The sequence below is a fragment of the Pseudophryne corroboree genome, chromosome 2, assembly GCF_028390025.1.
Source record: "Pseudophryne corroboree isolate aPseCor3 chromosome 2, aPseCor3.hap2, whole genome shotgun sequence".
Lineage (NCBI taxonomy): Eukaryota > Metazoa > Chordata > Amphibia > Anura > Myobatrachidae > Pseudophryne > Pseudophryne corroboree.
The window spans coordinates 538,234,755-538,257,079 of NC_086445.1; the positions used below are offsets into that span (position 1 = coordinate 538,234,755).

Consider the following 22,325-nt stretch of genomic DNA (forward strand, 5'->3'; position numbering starts at 1 on the left):
CTGGTAATGCACGTTTATTCTAAATGTCGGACTGGGTTACCTCTTGATTTTACTCCTTTGCTTTGGGGAGGGTGGGTGTGGAAGCCCCAGACTGAAGGTGGCGCTCTTAGATGGAGGAACAGTTTTCCTCACAGGAGCAGGTGGCAGTGCCTGGGTTACACACACCTTGGGACTCCGCTTCTTCCTCTTGTCTTCCATTTACTATACCCTAAGGAAAGCAGGCATAAATGGAAAAAGAAACAGGACAGAGTCAAAGTTGTTGCCCAGTTTTAGGCAATCTCTATTCTTTACCATGTAGCACTCCATCTTTTCTTTCTACTTCATGGGAATTGAAAAAGCATGCCTGGTGTAGCCAAAACCGTGTCATGTTTAACTGAGCTTTCACGTTCTGACAGCTCCCTTATAAACGTATGAATTACATAATATAGACGTCTAGGAGCACAAGCACTTCTGATGATAAGCAAATGTATAATATTCTTCCCTACGCTCCTGAATCGGCTGAGAGGCTCATGAAAATAGAGTGCAGCTGCCTAGAAGAGTGGGTAAGTATTCCAAAGCCGCCCACTTTTGGCTAATGATGCAATTTGCGCTGAATGGCATCATCATGGTCCCGCACTTCACTTCATGATGACAGTAATTTCAGCATTGCGTAGCGGTGGTGGGGCCATAATGACGCAATTGTACCATCACTCTCGCTGGCCCACCTACTTTCCTGTGACACACAAAGCTGAACCGACCTGAGGGTGCAGCCAGGATGTCAACAAGTATAATAGTAGAATAAAAGAGCCTCATGTTTCTAGATGTAAGAACTGCTGTCTTATACAGGCAGTGCACACTATGTGATTCATTTACAGTTGGTTGTATGTTAATTGTTTTTTACGCAATATATGCATTTTCATACTGTGTATATGATACATACACATTCATCTATACATATGTGTACTCATACATATATACTTTTTGCCCCATATGGCGCAAGACGTCTGGTGTAACTTAGATGCTCCGCCGTGAGTGTTGCTTCCTGTGCTTAATTACTTTTCTCTAACATCCTAGAGGATGCTGGGGACTCCGTAAGGACCATGGGGAATAGACGGGCCTAGCAGGAGATAGGGCACTTTAAGAAAGCTTTGGATTCTGGGTGTGCACTGGCTCCTCCCTCTATGTCCCTCCTCCAGACCTCAGTTTTACACTGTGTCCAGAGGATGAAGGGCGCATTGCAGGGAGCTCTCTTGAGTTCTTTGCTACAGAAAGCATTTTTGTTTGGATTTTTACTTTTTCACAGGGAGCACTGCTGGCAACAGGCTCCCTGCATCGAAAGACTGAGGAGAGAGGAGCAGACCTACTTAACTGATAGGCTCTGCTTCCTCGGCTACTGGACACCATTAGCTTCAGAGGGGGTGAACACAGGTTCGTCCTGGGCGTCCACCCCCAGAGCCACGCCGCTGTTCTCCTCACAGAGCCAGAAGAACAGAAGCAAGAAGACATCTCAGGCGGCAGAAGCCTTCAGCTTCACAGAGGTAACGCACAGCACTGCAGCTGTGCGTCATTGCTCCACATCACCTCACACACTCCGGTCACTGTATGGGTGCAGGGCGCAGGGTGGGGGCGCCCTGGGCAGTAATAATAACACCTCTTAGATGGCAAATAATAAGATTTTACTTACCGATAAATCTATTTCTCGTAGTCCGTAGTGGATGCTGGGGACTCCGTAAGGACCATGGGGATATAGCGGCTCCGCAGGAGACAGGGCACAATAATAAAAGCTTTAGGATCAGGTGGTGTGCACTGGCTCCTCCCCCTATGACCCTCCTCCAAGCCTCAGTTAGGATACTGTGCCCGGACGAGCGTGCATAATAAGGAAGGATATTGAATCCCGGGTAAGACTCATACCAGCCACACCAATTACACCGTACAACCTGTGATCTGAACCCAGTTAACAGTATGATAACAACGAAGGAGCCTCTGACAAGATGGCTCACAACAAGAATAACCCGATTTTTGTAACAATAACTATGTACAAGTATTGCAGACAATCCGCACTTGGGATGGGCGCCCAGCATCCACTACGGACTACGAGAAATAGATTTATCGGTAAGTAAAATCTTATTTTCTCTGACGTCCTAGTGGATGCTGGGGACTCCGTAAGGACCATGGGGATTATACCAAAGCTCCCAAACGGGCGGGAGAGTGCGGATGACCCTGCAGCACCGAATGAGAGACTCCATGTCCTCCTCAGCCAGGGTATCAAATTTGTAGAATTTAGCAAACGTGTTTGCCCCTGACCAAGTAACTGCTCGGCAAAGTTGTAAAGCCGAGACCCCTCGGGCAGTCGCCCAAGATGAGCCCCCTTCCTTTTGGAATGGGCTTTTACAGATTTTGGCTGTGGCAGGCCTGCCACAGAATGTGTAAACTGAATTGTATTACAAATCCAGCGAGCAATCGTCTGCTTAGAAGCAGGAGCACCCATCTTGTTGGGTGCATACAGGCTAAACAGCGAGTCAGATTTTCTGACTCCAGCCGTCCTGGAAACATATTTTTCAGGGCCCTGACAACGTCAAGTAACTTGGAGTCCTCCAAGTCCCTAGTACCCGCAGGTACCACAATAGGTTGGTTCATGTGAAAAACAGAAAACACCTTAAGGAGAAATTAAGGACGAGTCCTCAATTCTGCCCTGTCAGAATGAAAAATTAAGTAAGGGCTTTATATATGATAAAGCCGCCAATTCTGACACACGCCTGGCTGAAGCCAGGGCTAATAGCATCGTCACCTTCCATGTGAGATATTTTAAGTCCACAGTGGTGAGTGGTTCAAACCAATGTGACTTTAGGAAACTCAAAACAACATTGAGATCCCAAGGTGCCACTGGGGCACAAAATGAGGCTGTATATGCAGTACCCCTTTTACAAACATCTGAACGTCAGGCACTAAAGCCAGTTCTTTCTGGAAGAAATTCGACAGGGCCGAAATTTGAACCTTAATGGACCCTAATTTTAGGCCCATAGACAGTCCTGTTTTCAGGAAATGTAGGAAACGACCCAGTTGGAATTCCTCTGTAGGGGCCTTCTTGGCCTCACACCACGCAACATATCTTCACCAAATGCGGTGAAAATGTTTTGCGGTTACATCCTTCCTGTCTTTGACCAGGGTAGGGATGACTTCATCTGGAATGCCCTTTCAGGATCCGGCGTTCAACCGCCATGCCGTCAAACGCGGTCGCGGTAAGTCTTGGAACAGACAAGGCCCCTGCTGGAGCAGGTCCTTTCTTAAAGGTAGAGGCCACGGGTCTTCCATGAACATCTCTTGAAGTTTCGGGTACCAAGTCCTTCTTGGCCAATCCGGAACCACGAGTATCGTTCTTACTCATCTCCCTCTCATGATTCTCAGTACTTTTGGTATGAGAGGCATAGGAGGGAACACATACTCTGACTGGTACACCCACAGTGTTACCAGAGCGTCCACCGCTATTGCCTGAGGGTCCCTTGACCTGGCGCAATATCTGTCTAGTTTTTTGTTCAGGCGGGACGCCATCATGTCCACCTTTGGTTTTTCCCAACGGTTTACAATCATGTGGAAGACTTCCCGATGAAGTCCCCACTCTCCCGGGTAGAGGTCATGCCTGCTGAGGAAGTCTGCTTCCCAGTTTTCCACTCCCGGAATGAACACTGCTGAGAGTGTTATCACATGATTTTTCGCCCAGCGAAGAATCCTTGTAGTTTCTGCCATTTCCCTCCTGCTTCTTGTGCCGCCCTGTTTACGTGGGCGACTGCTGTGATGTTGTCCCACTGGATCAATACCGGCTGACCTTGAAGCAGAGGTCTTGCTAAGCTTAGAGCATTGTAAATTGCCCTTAGCTCCAGTATATTTATGTGGAGAGAAGTCTCCAGACTTGATCACACTCTCTGGAAATTTTTTTCCTTGTGTGACTGCTCCCCAGCCACTCAGGCTGGCATCCGTGGTCACCAGGACCCAGTCCTGAATGCCGAATCTGCGGCCCTTTCATAGATGAGCACTCTGCAGCCACCGCAGAAGAAACACCCTTGTCCTTGGAGACAGGGTTATCCGCTGATGCATCTGAAGATGCGATCCGGACCATTTTTCCAGCAGATCCCACGGAAAGGTTCTTGCGTGAAATCTACCGAATGGGATCGCTTTGTAAGAAACCACCATTTTTCACAGGATCCTTGTGCAATGATGCACTGATACTTTTCCTGGTTTTAGGAGGTTCCTGACTAGCTCGGATAACTCCCTGGCTTTCTTCTCCGGGAGAAAACATCCTTTTCTGGACTGTGTCCAGAATCATCCCTAGGAACAGTAGACGTGTCGTCGGAAAAAACTGCGATTTTGGAATATTTAGAATCCACTCGTGCTGTCGTAGAACTACTTAAGATAGTGCTACTCCGACCTCCAACTGTTCTCTGGACCTTGCCTTTATCAGGAAAGCGTCCATATTTCTTTTAAGAAGAATCATCATTTCGGCCATTACCTTGGTAAAGACCCGGGGTGCCGTGGACAATCCAAACGGCAGCGTCTGAACTGATAGTGACAGTTCTGTACCACGAACCTGAGGTACCCTTGGTGAGAAGGCAAATTTGGACATGTAGGTAAGCGTCCCTGATATCCAGTGACACCATATCGTCCCCTTCTTCCTGGTTCGCTATCACTACTCTGAGTGACTCCATCTTGATTTGAACGCTTGTATGTAAGTGTTCAAATATTTCAGATCTCACCGAGCCGTCTGGCTTCAGTACCACAATATAGTGTGGAATAATACCCCTTCCCTTGTTGTAGAAGGGGTACTTTGATTATCACCTGCTGGGAATACAGCCTGTGAATTGTTCCCAATACTGCCTCCCTGTCGGAGGGAGACGTTGGTAAAGCAGACTTCAGGAACTTGTGAGGGGGAGACGTCTCGAATTTCCAATGTACACCTGGGATACTACGTGTAGGATCCAGGAGTCCACTTGTGAGTGAGCCCCCTGCGTGCTGAAACTCTTGAGATGACCCCCTACCGCACCTGAGTCCGCTTGTACTGCCCCAGCGTCATGCTGCGGACTTGGCAGAAGCTGTGGAGGGCTTCTGTTCCTGGGAATGGGCTGCCTGCTGCAGTCTTCTTCCCTTTCCTCTACCCCTGGGCAGATATGACTGGCCCTTTTGCCCGCCTGCCCTTATGGGGACGAAAGGACTGAGACTGAAAAGACTGTGTCCTTTTCTGCTGAGATGTGACTTGGGGTAACAAAAGGTGGATTTTTCAGCTGTTGCCATGGCCACCAGGTCCGATGGACCGCCCCTTTATACGGCAATACTTCCATGTGCCGTCTGGAATCTGCATCACCTGACCACTGTCGTGTCTTCGTCTGGCAGATATGGACATCACATTTACTCTTGATGCCAGAATGCAAATATCCCTCTGCGCATCTCGCATATATAGAAATGCATCTATAGTCAATAAAATCTTGTCCCTGTCAAGGGTATCAATATTTTCAGTCAGGAAATCCGACCAAGCCCCCTCAGCGCTGCACATCCAGGCTGAGGCGATTGCTGGTCGTAGTATAACACCAGTATGTGTGTATATACTTTTAGGATATTTTTCAGCTTCCTATCAGCTGGCTCCTTGAGGGCTGCCGTATCTGGAGACGGTAACGCCCCTTGTTTTTATAAGCGTGTGAGCGCCTTATCCACCCTAAGGTGTGTTTCCCAACTCGCCCTAACTTCTGGCGGGAAAGGGTATACCGCCAATAATTTTCTATCGGAGGAAACCCACGTATCATCACACACTTCATTTAATTTATCTGAGTCAGGAAAAACTACAAGTAGTTTATTCACACCCTACATAATACCCTTATTTGTGGTACTTGTAGTATCAGAAATATGTAACACCTCCTTCATTGCCCTTAACATGAAACGTGTGGCCCTAAAGGAAAATACGTTTGTTTATTCACCGTCGACACTGGAGTCAGTGTCCGTGTCTGTGTCTGTGTCAACCGACTGAGGTAAATGGGCGTTTTTACAAGCCCCTGACGGTGTCTGAGACGCCTGGACAGGTACTAATTTGTTTGCCGGCCGTCTCATGTCGTCAACCGACCTTGCAGCGTGTTGACATTATCACGTAATTCCCTAAATAAGCCATCCATTCCAGTGTCGACTCCCTAGAGAGTGACATCACCAATACAGGCAATTTGCTCTGCCTCCTCACCAACATCGTCCTCCTACATGTCGACACACACGTACCGACACACAGCACACACACAGGGAATGCTCTGATAGAGGACAGGACCCCACTAGCCCTTTGGGGAGACAGAGGGAGAGTTTGCCAGCACACACCAAAAACGCTATAATTATACAGGGACAACCCCTTATACAAGTGTTTTCCCTTATAGCATTTTTATATATGTAATCATATCGCCAAATAAGTGCCCCCCCTCTCTGTTTTAACCCTGTTTCTGTAGTGCAGTGCAGGGGAGAGCCTGGGAGCCTTCCTCACAGCAGAGCTGAGCAGGAAAATGGCGCCGTGTGCTGAGGAGAATAGGCCCCGCCCCCTTTTCGGCGGGCTCTTCTCCCGGAGTTTGTGAGATCTGGCAGGGGTTAAATACATCCATATAGCCTCAAGGGCTATATGTGATGTATTTTAGCCATAAAAAGGTATTATACATTGCTGCCCAGGGCGCCCCCCCCCAGCGCCCTGCACCCTCAGTGACAGTTGGTGACTGTTGGTGAAGTGTGCTGACAACAATGGCGCACAGCTGCAGTGCTGTGCGCTACCTTATGAAGACTGAAAGTCTTCTGCCGCCTGTTTCTGGACTCTGGACCTCTTCAACTTCGGCATCTGCAAGGGGGGTCGGCGGCACGGCTCCGGGACGAACCCCAGGGTGAGACCTGTGTTCCGACTCCCTCTGGAGCTAATGGTGTCCAGTAGCCTAAGAAGCAAATCCATCCTGCACGCAGGTGAGTTTACTTCTCTCCCCTAAGTCCCTCGATGCAGTGAGCCTGTTGCCAGCAGGTCTCACTGAAAGAAAAAAACCTAACTTAAACTTTTATTCTAAGCAGCTCAGGAGAGCCACCTAGATTGCACCCTTCTCGGCCGGGCACAAAAATCTAACTGAGGCTTGGAGGAGGGTCATAGGGGGAGGAGCCAGTGCACACCACCTGATCCTAAAGCTTTTATTATTGTGCCCTGTCTCCTGCGGAGCCGCTATATCCCCATGGTCCTTACGGAGTCCCCAGCATCCACTAGGACGTCAGAGAAAGGTATATACATGTACAGCTGGGCACTGTACATGTATATAATTGAGCCCCCGCCATTTTACACGATTTTGAGCGGGACAGAAGCCCGCCGCCGAGGGGGCGGGGCTTCTCCCTCAGCACTCACCAGCGCCATTTCTCTCTCCACAGAACGCTGAGAGGAAGCTCCCCGGACTCTCCCCTGCTTACACACAGTGAAGGGAGTTTAAAATGAGAGGGGGGGGGGGGGGCACATAATTGGCGGACAAAGTATAATACAGCGCTGCTGGGGAAAAGCATTCTGTGTTGGTCTCCAGGTTGTTGCGCTGGGGTGTGTGCTGGCATACTCTCTCTCTGTCTCTCCAAAGGGCCTTTCAGGGGATACTGTCTTCAGAATAAGTTTCCCTGGGTGTGTGCAGTGTGTCGGTACGTGTGTGTCGACATGTTTGATGAGGAAGGCTCGCTTAATGTGGAGGGGGAGTGCTTGAATGTCAGGTCGCCGTCGGCAACGCCGACACCGGACTGGGTGGATATGCTGATTGCCTTGAATGCAAACGTAAATCTCCTGCATAACAGATTAGACAAGGCTGAAGCTAGGGATCAGTCAGGTAGCCAGTCCGTGCCTGTCCCTGTGGTGCCAGTACCTTCAGGGTCTCAAAAGCGCCCCATATCCCAGGTCGCTGACACAGATACCGACACAGATACTGACTCTAGTGTCGACTATGAGGATGCAAAATTACAGCCGAAGGTGGCAAAAGGTATTAGGTACATGATTATTGCCATAAAAGAGGTTTTGCATATCACGGAGGAACCCCCTGTCCCTGACACGAGGGTTCACATGTATAAAGGGAAAAAAGCCTGAGGTCACGTTTCCGTCCTCATTTGAGCTAAGCGAATTATGTGAAAAGGCTTGGGAATCTCCGGATAGGAGACTCCATGTTCCCAAAAGGATTCTCATGGCGTATCCTTTTCCACAGAAGGATCGGATACGATGGGAATCTGCGCCTAAAGTAGACAAGGCACTGACACGTTTATCCAAGAAGGTGGCACTGCCTTCTCCGGATACTGCTTCCCTCAAGGATCCTGCTGATCGCAAGCAGGAAATTACCATGAAGCACATTTACACACATTCAGGAACTATAATTATGCCGGTCATGGCGTCGGCCTGGGTTTGTAGTGCTGTCGTGGCATGGGCAGACTCCTTATCTACGGAGATGGACACCTTAGATAGGGATACCATTCTAATGACCATGAAGCATATCAGAGATGCGGCCTTGTATATGAGGGATGCTCAGAGAGACATTTGTTTACTAAGCTCTAGAATAAACGCTATGTCTATTTCTGCTAGGCGGCTCTTGTGGACCCGACAGTGGACGGGAGACGCCGACTCAAAGCGGCATATGGAGTCATTGCCTTACAAGGGGGAGGAGTTGTTTGGAGAAGGCCTCTCGGACCTGGTCTCTACTGCTACGGCCGGTAAATCGAATTTTTTACCTTATGTTCCCCCGCAGCATTCTAAGAAGGTACCACATTATCCAATGCAGTCCTTTCGTTCCAATAAAAACAAGAAGGTACGAGGATCGTCCTTCGTTGCCAGAGGTGGAGGCAAGGGAAAAAAGCTGCACTCAGCTAGTTCCTAGGAGCAGAAGTCCTCCCCTACTTCCGCAAAGTCATCCGCACTCTCCCGCCCGTTTGGGAGCTTTGGTATAATCCCCATGGTCCTTACGGAGTCCCCAGCATCCTCTAGGACGTTAGAGAAAATAGGATTTTACTTACCGGTAAATCTATTTCTCGTACTCCGTAGAGGATGCTTGGCGCCCGTCCCAAGTGCGGACTTCTTCTGCAAGACTTGTATATAGTTATTGCTTACATAAGGGTTATGTTATAGTTGGTCGGTCTTGAACCGAGGCTATGTTACTTGTTCATACTGTTAACTGGGTAGTTTATCACAAGTTATACGGTGTGATTGGTGTGGCTGGTATGAATCTCGCCCTTAGGTTACATAAATCCTTTCCTCGTACTGTTCATATCCTCTGGGCACAGTTTCTCTAACTGAGGTCTGGAGGAGGGACATAGAGGGAGTAGCCAGTACACACCCAGAATCCAAAGCTTTCTTAAAGTGTCCTATCGCCTGCGGAGCCCATCTATTCCCCATGGTCCTTACGGAGTCCCCAGCATCCTCTACGGACTACGAGAAATAGATTTACCGGTAAGTAAAATCCTATTTTTCCAAAATGTTCATCTTACTTTGATAATAGTGTAGTTAGGATTAGTATTTTTTGTTGCAAAGAAATTGGTGTGAGTAGCAGAATAAGTATAATGATGCGTCACTCGTACAGAACTTGTCTTTTGCCTTTTTATCCAGATTTCCTACTTTTTCCAGAATTCTGTATCTTCATTTTCTAATAGTATAGTGTCTGTGAACACATATGCATATAGGTCTTTGCTTATCATCGACTCACCTCTCCTTATCGCTGGGGAAATGGAAGCAGTATGGGCAAGCGTAAACCTACTACAGTAAGTGTGTGCTCACATAACTGCTATGCAGCATGCACACATACAGAGACACCTTTTAGAAAGCTTTCTCTTGCTGGTGCTGGAGGTCTGGTGCAAGAATACACAATGGTGATGACTACAAGCAACCCTACATAACTGCTTGTGACTGGCTGACTGTGTATTATCCCTTCCATTTGATAGTACTTGAATTATTGGTGACACTATAATATTGAGCCTAATTCAAATGGAAGCAGCAGTGATAGCGCTGTATGGTGATGCAGCAGGAGACGTCTACAAGCAGATGCCCCCTGCTACAGAAGTGACACGAGCTGTGTCCTAGGACACACCATCGGATCACTCAGTCACCAAGCCGCCCATCACAGAGGCCAGGAAATCTCTGTGCAACCACGACGATCCCTGGCCTCTTCCCTCACCCTAAATGGCGGCGAAACACCTGTTTTCACAAACGGAGGCCATCGCCAGCCCCTACCCGCCCCCAGATGGCAACACTCTTAATCACTGACAGTCTGCTGCTGTCCTGCGTCCTGTGTCGCAGGACCCATTCACGCACACGCAGAATGGATCCTGTTCATGTGCTCAATATGTCAAGTTACAGTCATATATTTGTATCACTTAATTGCTATTAGTATTTGGACAACTGCAAGGAAGAAGATTTCCAATGTTTATTTTTTTAAACATTATTTAATTTGCCAACCTTCTGAGGAAACTTTCTAAGGACAGAGAAACGCGTTAAGGTGAGAGGGCTGTGGCTCCATACATTTGTCCGCGTACACTGTTCTATTTTATCTCCGTGGAGAGGAGAAGCGGGCACCTTATATATTACCATCGCCGCATTCAGCCCAACACAGTGTAGAAGTGTTGACCGAGTGGTGCTGTCCGTCAGTGATTACAAGTAAGACTCCAAGGGCTGATCTGCCTATATTGGCTAGCGAGCTATCACTTATATCAATAAGCTGGAGCGCTATTGCCGGTGACTGAGCCATGGACAAGTGGCTGCTGAGAGGATAAAGAATAAGCCAGCGTGCTTTAGACACTAAACTAACCAGAAGGTCCAGATACCGCTTTATTATTATGATACTGGTGCACCATACAGGACCATTTAACATATGTACAACACCCCATTTATACACCTATTGGAGTGACTGACAGCGGGGAGTGTTATATTCAATCTTCCCAGCAGCGGACCTACTGAGGTACTCACCAGCTGTCCACCCAGGTTGATAGGTTAAAAGGTTGACAGTCAATAGGTCAACACCAAATGGTCGACATGCATTTGGTTGACAGGTTCAAATGGTCGAATGAAAAGGTTTACATGAGCTTTTTGGATTTTTTTTTCTTAATTTTTTTTTTTTACTTTTTCATACTTTGCCACCCACATGGACTACGATTGGGGATGTGTGATATAGAATATCTACATTCAGTAGGTCTACAGTCATTAGATCGACCCCAAATGTTTGACAGGCACAATATCGATGTGAACAAAAGGTCGACATATGAAAGGTAAACTTTGGAAAGTTGACAAGTACAAAAGGTCGAAGTTACTTTTTTTTTGCATTTTTGGGGTTAGTGTGGATAGGTTTTCCATCTAGGACCCCCATTTGTAGAAAACACAAAAATAATGAAAAAGTAACTTGCGCCCTAGCTGCAGCTCAGTACCAACTCACAAGTGCACCACTTCTTGATCAACATATTTAACAAGGCAGAGTGTGAACTACTCTCCTTTGTTATATATTTGTAGAAACGCCCTCGCTCGCAACGCTTTGGGCGCAGTGTCTTGCTTCGCTCGCCACAAGGTTACTAAAGGTTATGATTTGTAACATGATAGTCAAGGAAGGAAAAAGTTTAAAAAAACATGTGTCAACCATTGTCATGTCGACAATATGAACCTATCAACCTTTTGAACCTGTAAACCTTTTCCAGTGTCAACCTTTCATATGTCAACCTTCTGTCCATGTTGATCTTTTATACATGTCGATCTTGAGTCTGCCAATCATATATAGTTGACCTATAGTCCGTATCCCATGAGAGGGAATAATAACCTTGCCCGAAGTATGGTGAACAAAGCGTTCAGAATTCAGATCACTTTAAAATGTATAATTTACGATGTACAATCTAAATCACAATTCACAGTGAGAACCTCTATCTTTTGGCGTTATGTCATTATTTGTATTATTTATAAACCATCATATAGCCTATATGACTTTTGTAAAGAAAGATCACGTTCTCTGTATATGTGATGTTAGTATTAGGAAACATTTTGCTATCGATGCAGATATAGCTTTTTTCAATTTAGAATATATTTAATTAAGTGAAAGACTATTTCAGTTGTTTCTAGTCACTTTGTAAAGATACTGTTCAAATCTACCTAACATGATATCTGTAGCTGAATGATTTAGTGACATAAGATCTTCCTGGCATCTGGGGACATCAGAAGGTAGCCTGGCATCACTGTACTCACCCCAGGGCACTATTTATTAATGTGATATAACCAACCAGACATCAAGAGATATCTTGTTCTATCTTATAACACTTTCACTGAAAAGAGGAACTTGTTCCAGTACGATTTGCTACTCTGGTGCAGTGGAAGCAACACTAACAAAATCATAACATATTGTAAAAACTGTATTTACATGGTAAAAAGACAGGAACTTTAGGCTGCAATTGGGAATATTGGAAAATAGAGACATCTCCTATATCACATCTCTAAATCTGTGGCTGTTGCTGTAAATGATGGACAGCTAGCAACTATTGTATTGTTAGTAACATCATGACCAATCTAGCATTTACTGTGTATATCAGGCATATCCAAACTGCGGCCCTCCAGCTGTTGTGAAACTACATATCCCAGCATGCCCTGACAGAGTTTTATTGTCAGAGAATGCTAAAGCTGTGTCAGGGCATGCTGGGATATGTAGTTTCACAACAGCTGGAGGGCCGCAGTTTGGACATGCCTGGTGTATATGGTGTGTACTTGTGCATCAATATTTCGTGCATTGTGTATGTGGAGTTCACCATTGGGCTGTACACAGTTCTAGTGGACTGAACCAAGGGTATAGGATGAAAAGCTTGCATTTATAGGCTGTATCAGACCCACCCATGGTCCTGGTGTGCGTAAACGAATCATGCCATAGCTTCATCATTATGATCAGCTCTCTAATGTTCACTTAAATTATTGCAAATGGATGGATCAAAATGGTGGAAACGGCACATTGGATAAACACATAGGGCTGAATCTGAGCTGGGAGCAAAGCACAAAAAAAACTAATTCAGAGTAGTACACAGACCCGGTGATTTGCGTACTACTCCGATGGTGGACTGCACATGTGCAGAACCCGTTCTTTGCATGTGCAGAACGGGTCCTGCGTTGTTGCTCACAGTGCCCTCAATCTGCAGCATGGCAGTTTGAGGGCGGAGCTGGGACAATGACGTGTTACAGCACACTGTATTAACATATTATTAAATATACCATGCAATATATATGTGTGAGTTAAATGTATAATGGAGAAAATTTAAAATGATACTATGTTAATGTGTAAAGAAACGTAGGGGTCTATGTACTAAGCCTTGGAGAGAAATAAAGTGGAGAGAGATAAAATACCAATCAGCTCCTAACAGGCTATGTATGAAAAATGACAGGAGCTGATTAGCTGGTACTTTATCTCTCTCCAAGGGGTGTAGTATGGTGTGCCGGCGGCCGGGCTCCTGGCAACCAGCATACCGGCAGCTCGACCGCCGGCATACTGACAACATGGCGAGCGCAAATGAGCTCCTTGCGGGCTCGCCACGCTGTGGGCGCGGTGGCGCGCTACCACGCTATTTATTCTCCCTCCAGGGGGGTCGTGGACCCACACGAGGGAGAAAATTTGTCGGTATGCCGGCTGTCGGGATTCCGGCGCCGGTATACTGTGCGCCGGGATCCCGATAGTCGGCATACTGAAGACCACCCCTCTCCAAGGCTTAGTATATAAACCCCTGAGTTCAAACAGGGAACACACAGATCTGCCCACTTGTCATATCATGTAACTACATAACTGCAAAACCAACACTGGGGAAATTCAAATGTTTGCAATCTATACATTAATCACGTTATGCTGTACCACTAAACACTATACTTCTTGTGTATATAAACTATTCATTTATGCTACAAAATGAAAAGTATAACTTCAAAGCCACTTTATGATGCCACCTTATGCTATAAGTGCTAAACAAGTCATTTATTGCTTCAATTATTATTTTTAAATTCAGTGTGCATACCGTTACTATTTACAGTAAGCTAATAGATAGAGGTAGATAGGCAGAGAGAGAGAGAGAGAGAGAGAGAGAGAGAGAGCAGTTTGTCATTCGAAAAACAGAGGCATTTCCAGTAAAAGATAGATAGATAGATAGATAGATAGATAGATAGATAGATAGATAGATAGATAGATAGATAGATAGATAGATAGAGTGAGTTTACTGGAAATGTATCTGTTTCCCATAGTGCCCATATAAATCTGTGAGTACTGAGAAGTAGCCCAGGGAGTGGCAGTGACACAATACCACACAGGAAGCTGCAGGGGGCTGTGTGTAGCCACAGAATATAACATGTACACAGTGACATACTTACTGTAGACGTGAAGTGCTGATTATCTTTGGATACAATGGGAGAAAGGGCAGCAGCCACTCACTATACGAATAAGACAACAGAGGAAGAAGGGTGACTGGTCAGAGCTGGGATGGAAGTTGGATGGAGACAAGGAGACAATGAATGCACAGACTCTCCCTCCTTCTACTCTGTCTCTGACGGTCACTCCTCCATTATCCCATAGTCTTACCACACTATTCCATCTCGTGTCACCGTCCCGGCCTCCTCTGCATCTGTCCCCTCCTTCCTGTGTCCCGGCTCCCAGCACACTAGCACACCGTCTGACTGACAACAATGTCCCCTCCTCTCTGAGTGCTGCTGCTGCTCACAGTCACCCCCCCTCTGCTGAAGCCTCATCACTTCCCCCCTCCCCCTGAACCACACCATCTTCTATATGTCACAGTCTTTTATTATATCCCGGACAGCTGCAGCACTTGCACGTTCACCATTTTGTGAATTGTGATCTGGGATTATGAATGATGCGCTTTGTTTTGCTATGGCAACGAAGTATATATTCTGGCAGGTTATCATATCAGTGTAGGAAGTACTTAATTGTTACATCACCTCCCTTTAAGAAAAAAAAATAATAAACTTGTAAAAATATTTTATATTGTATAACTTGTTGGTGCTCAACCCAGGGGCGTTTCTACAGAGGAGGGGGCCCGTGTGCACATCCAGGTGGGTCCCCTCCTCTGCACGGCGCTGTAGACTCTGGCATTGTGCCGGAGTCTACTGCGCATGCGCAGGTCTCCGGAAACATGGCCATGCGCAGGTCTCCGGAAACATGGCGTCCGCCATGATCCGGAGACCAATTTGGCTAACGAGCATGCACGGCAGCCATTTTGGCTGCGATTTCCGGCACGATCACAGCTTCCGGGGCTGGACTACGGAAAGGTAAGTATTTAAATGGGTGCGGTGTGGCCCGTGTGCACTGCGCCCATTGCACCCATTATAGAAACGCCAATGGCTCAACCAAATTATATTACTTGTTGGTGCTCAACCACTGGTAAACAATATGCAGGTGAAGTGCCGGATTCAGGCTTGATTAAGGCTTGGATTCAGGGCCGGATTCAGGCTTGTGGTGGCCCCAGGACAACTAAATTGTGGGGAACCTCTCCAATAAAATGACCCCTTGCCCTGCATATAGCACAGGGATAAGCAGCTCCGTATCCGGTCTATAGATCTACACTAAAAAAGTCTACAGTCAATACGTCGACCACTAATGGTCGACATGCATTAGGTTGACAGAGTCAAAACGTCTACATGTAAAAGGTAGTTCAAAAAGTCGGCAGGGTCAAAAGGTCGACATGACAATTGTCGACATATATGAACGATACAAGTTTTTTTCAACCTTTTCATACTTTACTATCCACGTAGATTACGACTGGGTATAGTAACCTGCCCAAAGCTCGTGAGCCATGCTACACTAATGGGCTTTTTTTGGCAGAAAAGTGACAAAACACACACAAAACCCTCCCAAAAAAACTTGTGTCTACCTTTTTTGTGTTGACCATTTCCATGTCAGCCTTTTTACCATGTCAACCTTTTGACCTTGTCGACCTTTTGTACTGTCTACTTATTCCATGATTACCTGTTGACTAGTGGTTGACCTAATGACTGTAGACCTTTTTAGTGTAGATCTAATCCACACCTAAGCAGCTCCTGAGACCCTCACCTCTCATACTTTCTGACCCTGCAATTAGGGCAGCAGCTGCCGCTTCTCAGGCTGCATACAGCACAGAGCAGAGTGGCTCTCGAGTCCCTTCATCAGCGTCACGAACATGAGCCGCTGATGAGGGGACTCGGGAGCAGCTCTGCGCTTTATGCAGCCTGAACAACATAGGCGTGCGCTGCACATTTTATTAGGGGGTGCACGATCAGAGGGGTGTGTCTAGAACCACCTATTGGGCATGACCAGAGCTGGATAAAGACAGGAGCGGCCGTCCCGGGGCCCACACACACTTCATTTTGAATTGCAGATGTCACCCTATCATTCTGGCCTGTCAGCAGGCATTAACTCCGTGGCTGGGGACCATGCTGGCGCTGCTGGCGGCAGGGACGGAGGAGACTCCAGGGCGGAGCGGATGGGCTTACTGCTCGGGGTAAAGGTACGCAGCAGCTATGAGGCAGGAGACCCCGCTGGCGGCAGCGCACTAATGGCTCTGCTCCCACTTTCACTATGCAGGAGTACCTCGGTGGCTCAGCTGTTTAGTAACAGCGGCGCAGTGACGCAATATAATACAGAGAGCATCAGTGACGCCATATAATACAGAGAGCCTCAGTGACGCCATATAATACAGAGAGCATCAGTGATGATATATAATACAGAGAGCCTCAGTGACGCCATATAATACAGAGAGCTTCAGTGACGCCATATAATAAAGAGAGCACCAGTGACGCCATGTAATACAGAGAGCCTCAGTGACTACCATATAATACAGAGAGCCTCAGTGACGCCATATAATACAGAGAGCATCAGTGACGCAATATAATACAGAGAGCATCAGTGATGCTATATAATACAGAGAGCGTCTGTGACACCATATAATACAGAGAGCTTCAGTGACGCCATATAATACAGAGAGCGTCTGTGACGCCATATAATACAGAGAGCCTCAGCAACGCCATATAATAAAGAGAGCATCAGTGACGCCATATAATACAGAGAGCATCAGTGACCATGTAATACAGAGAGCCTCAGTGACACCATATAATAGAGAGCCTCAGTGACGCCATATAATACAGAGAGCTTCAGTGACGCCATATAATGCAGTGCGCTTCAGTGACACCCTATAATACATAGAGCATCAGTGACGCCATATAATACACAGAACGTCTGTGACGCCATATAATACAGAGAGCCTCAGTGACGCCATATAATACAGAGAGCGTCTGTGACGCCATATAATACAGAGAGCCTCAGTGACGCCATATAATACAGAGAGCGTCTGTGACACCATATAATACAGAGAGCTTCAGTGACGCCATATAATACAGAGAGCGTCTGTGACGCCATATAATACAGAGAGCCTCAGCAACGCCATATAATAAAGAGAGCATCAGTGACGCCATATAATACAGAGAGCATCAGTGACCATGTAATACAGAGAGCCTCAGTGACACCATATAATAGAGAGCCTCAGTGACGCCATATAATACAGAGAGCTTCAGTGACGCCATATAATGCAGTGCGCTTCAGTGACACCCTATAATACATAGAGCATCAGTGACGCCATATAATACACAGAACGTCTGTGACGCCATATAATACAGAGAGCCTCAGTGACGCCATATAATACAGAGAGCGTCTGTGACGCCATATAATACAGAGAGCCTCCGTGATGCCATATAATACAGAGAACTTCAGTGACGCTATATAATACAGAGAGCGTCTGTGACGCCATATAATACAGAGAGCATCAGTGATGCCATATAATACAGAGAGTGTCTGTGACGCCATATAATGCAGAGTGCCTCAGAGATGCCATATAATACAGAGAACTTCAGTGACGCTATATAATACAGAGAGCGTCTGTGACGCCATATAATACGGAGAGCTTCAGTGACTACCATATAATACATAGAGCGTCTGTGATGCCATATAATACAGAGAGCCTCAGCAACGCCATATAATAAAGAAAGCATCAGTAACGCCATATAATACAAAGAGCGTCTGTGACGCCATATAATACAGAGAGCCTCAGTGACGCTATATAATACAGAGAACTTCAGTGACGCCATATAATGCAGAGTGCCTCAGTGACGCCATATAATACAGAGAGCGTCTGTGACGCCATATAATACATAGAGCATCAGTGATGCTATGTCAGGGGTTCTCAAACTCGGTCCTCAGGACCCCACACAGTGCATGTTTTGCAGGTAACCCATTAGGTGCACAGGTGTATTAATTACTCACTGACACTTTTTAAAAGGTCCACAGGTGGAGCTAATTATTTCACTTGTGATTTTATGAGGAGACCTGCAAAACATGCACTGTGTGGGGTCCTGAGGACCGAGTTTGAGAACCTGTGTGCTATGTAATACAGAAAGCTTCAGTGACGCCATATAACACAGAGAACTTCAGTGACGCTATATAATACAGAGAGCGTCTGTGACGCCATATAATACATAGAGCATCAGTGATGCTATGTAATACAGAGAGCCTCAGTGACGCCATATAATACAGTGAGCTTCAGTGACTACCATATAATACAGAGAGCCTCAGTGACGCCATATAATACAGAGAGCTTCAGTGACGCCATATAATGCAGAGAGCCTCAGTGACGCCATATAATACAGTGAGCTTCAGTGACTACCATATAATACAGAGAGCCTCAGTGACGCCATATAATACAGAGAGCTTCAGTGACACCATATAATACAGAGAACCTCAGTGACGCCCTATAATACAGAGAGCCTCAGTGACGCCATATAATACAGAGAACTTCAGTGACGCCATATAATGCAGAGAACCTCAGTGACGCCATATATTACAGAGAGCATCAGTGACGCCATATAATACAGAGAGCGTCTGTGACGCCATATACTACAGAGAGCCTCAGTGACGCCATATAATACAGAAAGCACCTGTGACCCCCACCCATATCACAGTTTCCCCCCTCCTCATGTTACACAGCAGTCCCAATGTTATACAATTACCACTCTCCCCATATTACATAGTTACTCCCCTCTACATGGTACACAGCAAAAACTCTCCCCCCCCCCCCCCCAAGGTACATGGTAACACACATATCACCCCCCCCCCCCCCCTTCCCTATCTTGGAACATGCAGTTACCCTTCTCCCTCCCCATGGAGACTCACAGATGTGGCGGAATATCTCCTGCAAGAGCTCCTGTTGAATATGTCCTTTGGCTGTTCGAGGCTCTGGGGTAAGCACTGGGTGTCCGCTGGGGGTCAGTGTCTCCTGTTACCAGCTCCTCTCAGCTCTCACGCCCGCTTCTAGCTCATTACCGAACAGGCGTTGGAACAGAGCGGGGTTTCTGCATCTGCGCTCCTCTCAGCGGGGGCATAGAGGGAGGTGGACACCAGGGACAGACCTCCAGCTACTGGGCTCGCGCTACATGTCACCCCTCAGTGTCCATCACTGACACACAGCGGCTGCGCCAGTGCGCCTTACTATAACAGGGTGTGCAGGGACATACACTCCATACAGTGGTATCCGCGAGAATTGGCACTGAAGTGATTATAGCTTGCCGCTTCCTGTCTTATTAGTTTGACAGGCACAGCAAGCGGCGGAGCAGGGAGAGCACATCTCAAGACCGGCGCCTCCCTGCATTGCTGACCCCGCTGAGAGTGGGTAGCACTGGTTCTACAAACGCCCTACCTACCCGGCCGGCCGATGGAGTTTTAGGGCAAAAACACACTACCCGGCTTTTGCCGGCCGGGAAAAAGCCGGACGGCTTTTTCCCGTGCCGGCATTGTAGTTAACAGTGTGAGGGGTAGGGTCCCTTCACACTGCACGGCCCCGGCCCGGTTGCCGGGTTGCAGCCGGGTCTCACCACTGGAAGGTCCGGCTGCCGGGCGGCTGCCGGACGGCCGCCGGGCCGTCTTTGCAGCCAGTAAACCGTGTGTGTGAAGGGGAGCTTTCACACACGTTTTTTCTGAAGCCGTGTCTGATGCTGCGCATGCGCACAGCATCACACACGGCTCAAAGCCATCCTGTGTGACAGACACTGCCGGTTTCTCCCAGATGGCAAAAAGCCGGACAAAGTTGGCAAAAAACGGAGTGTGTGTTACAGCCCTTAGAGCATCCTTCCACTCACCATGGCTTCCCCCGTTAGCTCCGCCCCCGGGTAGAACTTATGTGACGTCATGCGGTGCCAGAAGGGCTGTGGAGCTCTTCACTGCACCAATGTTTTTAATGCTGGGGTTCCGGCTTCAAGAGAATGGAGGCATTCTCCCGGGCAGGTAGGGGAGGTGGCGGCTCATCGGGGTTTGCATAGCGGCCTGTGAGGACGGCAGCTGGCAGCTTCTGATAAGAAAACATTTTTCCTGTCAATGCTGCCAGTCTCTTGTGGGCCTATTTTTATGGGGAAACCTAGAGCTGCAGCTCCATCCGCCCATTGTTAATCCGGCCCTGCACAACTACCATGGAGGCCAACTGAGGCTATCCCTCTGAAAGCACTGTTCAGACACAGCATAAAACCAAAATAAGACAACAGACAGCACTGAACTAATACAATAATCTCAGAATGTTCTTTAAATAAAAAAACCAAATCAGCGTTGTTATCACAAACGTAGGTACAGTGTAATAATACATTTAAAAACAAACCCCGAATCTCAATATAGAAATAAAACATCTGCATGCATAGCATAAATTTATATAGATATTATCACCCCCTATACTGTATACAGAGCGGAGGACTGATGGTGGACAGATTAAGCAATACATGTTGACAAAAAAAATTAGAGGACCAAATACTGTACCTTCTGTTGTTCAGAATTTAATAAGGACTTAGGGGGTAATTCAGATCTGATCGCAGCAGCAAATTTGTTAGCAGTTGGGCAAAACCATGTGCACTGCAGGTGTGGCAGATATAACATGTGCAGAGAGAGTTAGATTTGGGTGGGTTATTTTGTTTCTGTGCAGGATAAATACTGGCTGCTTTATTTTTACACTGCAATTTAGATTTCAGTTTGAACACACCCCACCCAAATCTAACTCTCTCTGCACATGTTATATCTGCCACACCTGCAGTGCACATGGGCCCTCATTCCGAGTTGATTGCTGGCTAGCTGCTTTGTTTTAGCAGCAGTGCAAACGCTAAGCCGCCGCCCTCTGGGAGTGTATCTTAGCTTAGCAGAAGTGCGAACGAAAGGTTAGCAGTTCTGCTATTAAATATTTTCATGCAGTTTCAGAGTAGCTCGAAACTTACTCCTACCTTGCGATCACTGCAGACAGTTCAGTTCCTGTTTTGACGTCACAAACACGCCCTGCGTTCGGCCAGCCACTCCCCCGTTTCTCCAGGCACGCCTGCGATTTCTGCTGACACACCTGCGTTTTTTAGCACACTCCCGGAAAACACCCAGTTACCACCCAGAAACGCCCCTTTCCTGTCAATCACTCACCGATCACTCGAGCGATAGAAAATAGTCCTTCAGCCTTGTGTAAAACTACAAAGTTTTGTGTGAAAGTACTTAGCGCGTGCGCACTGCGGCCCATACGCATGTGCAGTTTTGCCGATTTTTAACCTAATCGTTGCGCTACGAAAATCGGCAGCGAACGATCAACTCGGAATAAGGGCCATGGTTTGGCCCAACTGCTAACAAATTTGCTGCTGCTATCAACTCTGAATTAGGACCATAGTCTAATGATCAGCATCAAGTCAGACTAGTTTGTGCACATAAAGCATGACCATGATCAACCACAGCTAAATGGGTTGGGGTTGTGTGACCGGCGGTCACCATACTGGTCCCGAAACAGGGGAAGGTGGAATCAGTTATCTCCTTTGGCGCAAGGGGAAGTGTGGGGGAATTATGTCAAAGATGTAATATGTATATAAATGTTCACATGTATATTACTTTCCTATATGTTTTTCAAATTGTCAAATGGTGAACAGGTGGAATTGTGGTATTCTGCGTACCCCCACTCACGCTGTTGGGTAGTAGGCTTTATACATAAAGGTATCTTTTCACTTTCTGAATGGAAACTATGTCTAAATACATAAAACCAAATGTTTAGAATAGTTGAAAGCCTGGGTATCGTACCCAAACTCACACAATGATGGAAATGTTGACTCCTATCAAGGTTTCTTTTTACTGGTGTCCAATACAGTTCCTGATGTACATCCACATCACATGGTCGTCTCATATAAACGGAAATAAAGAAAGGCAACCAGATAGTATTGTCTATGACTCAATTTCCGTGCAGAGATCAATGCAATTTAGTACATCCGTACCTCACTCACTCCAAGGTTCAATCTGGTATATAAATATAACGGTATCTTT

The 22,325-nt window shown here is 46.8% G+C and overlaps 1 protein-coding gene across 3 annotated transcripts in view; it reads right to left on the reverse strand.

The window, feature by feature from the left end:
* The window catches only part of CCDC28B (coiled-coil domain containing 28B), a 47,610-nt gene extending 32,927 nt beyond the window's left edge, over positions 1 to 14,683 (reverse strand). Inside the window, exons 1-3 of one of the 3 annotated variants that reach the window (XM_063954244.1) lie at positions 14,547 to 14,683; positions 14,339 to 14,398; positions 41 to 208 (exon numbers count right to left, since the gene is read on the reverse strand). In XM_063954244.1, coding sequence (XP_063810314.1) covers positions 41 to 198 — 158 coding nt within the window. In that variant the 5' untranslated portion in view covers positions 199 to 208; positions 14,339 to 14,398; positions 14,547 to 14,683. The other 2 variants (XM_063954246.1, XM_063954245.1) reach the window with 2 other exon arrangements.
* Positions 14,684 to 22,325: the final 7,642 nt, after the last annotated feature.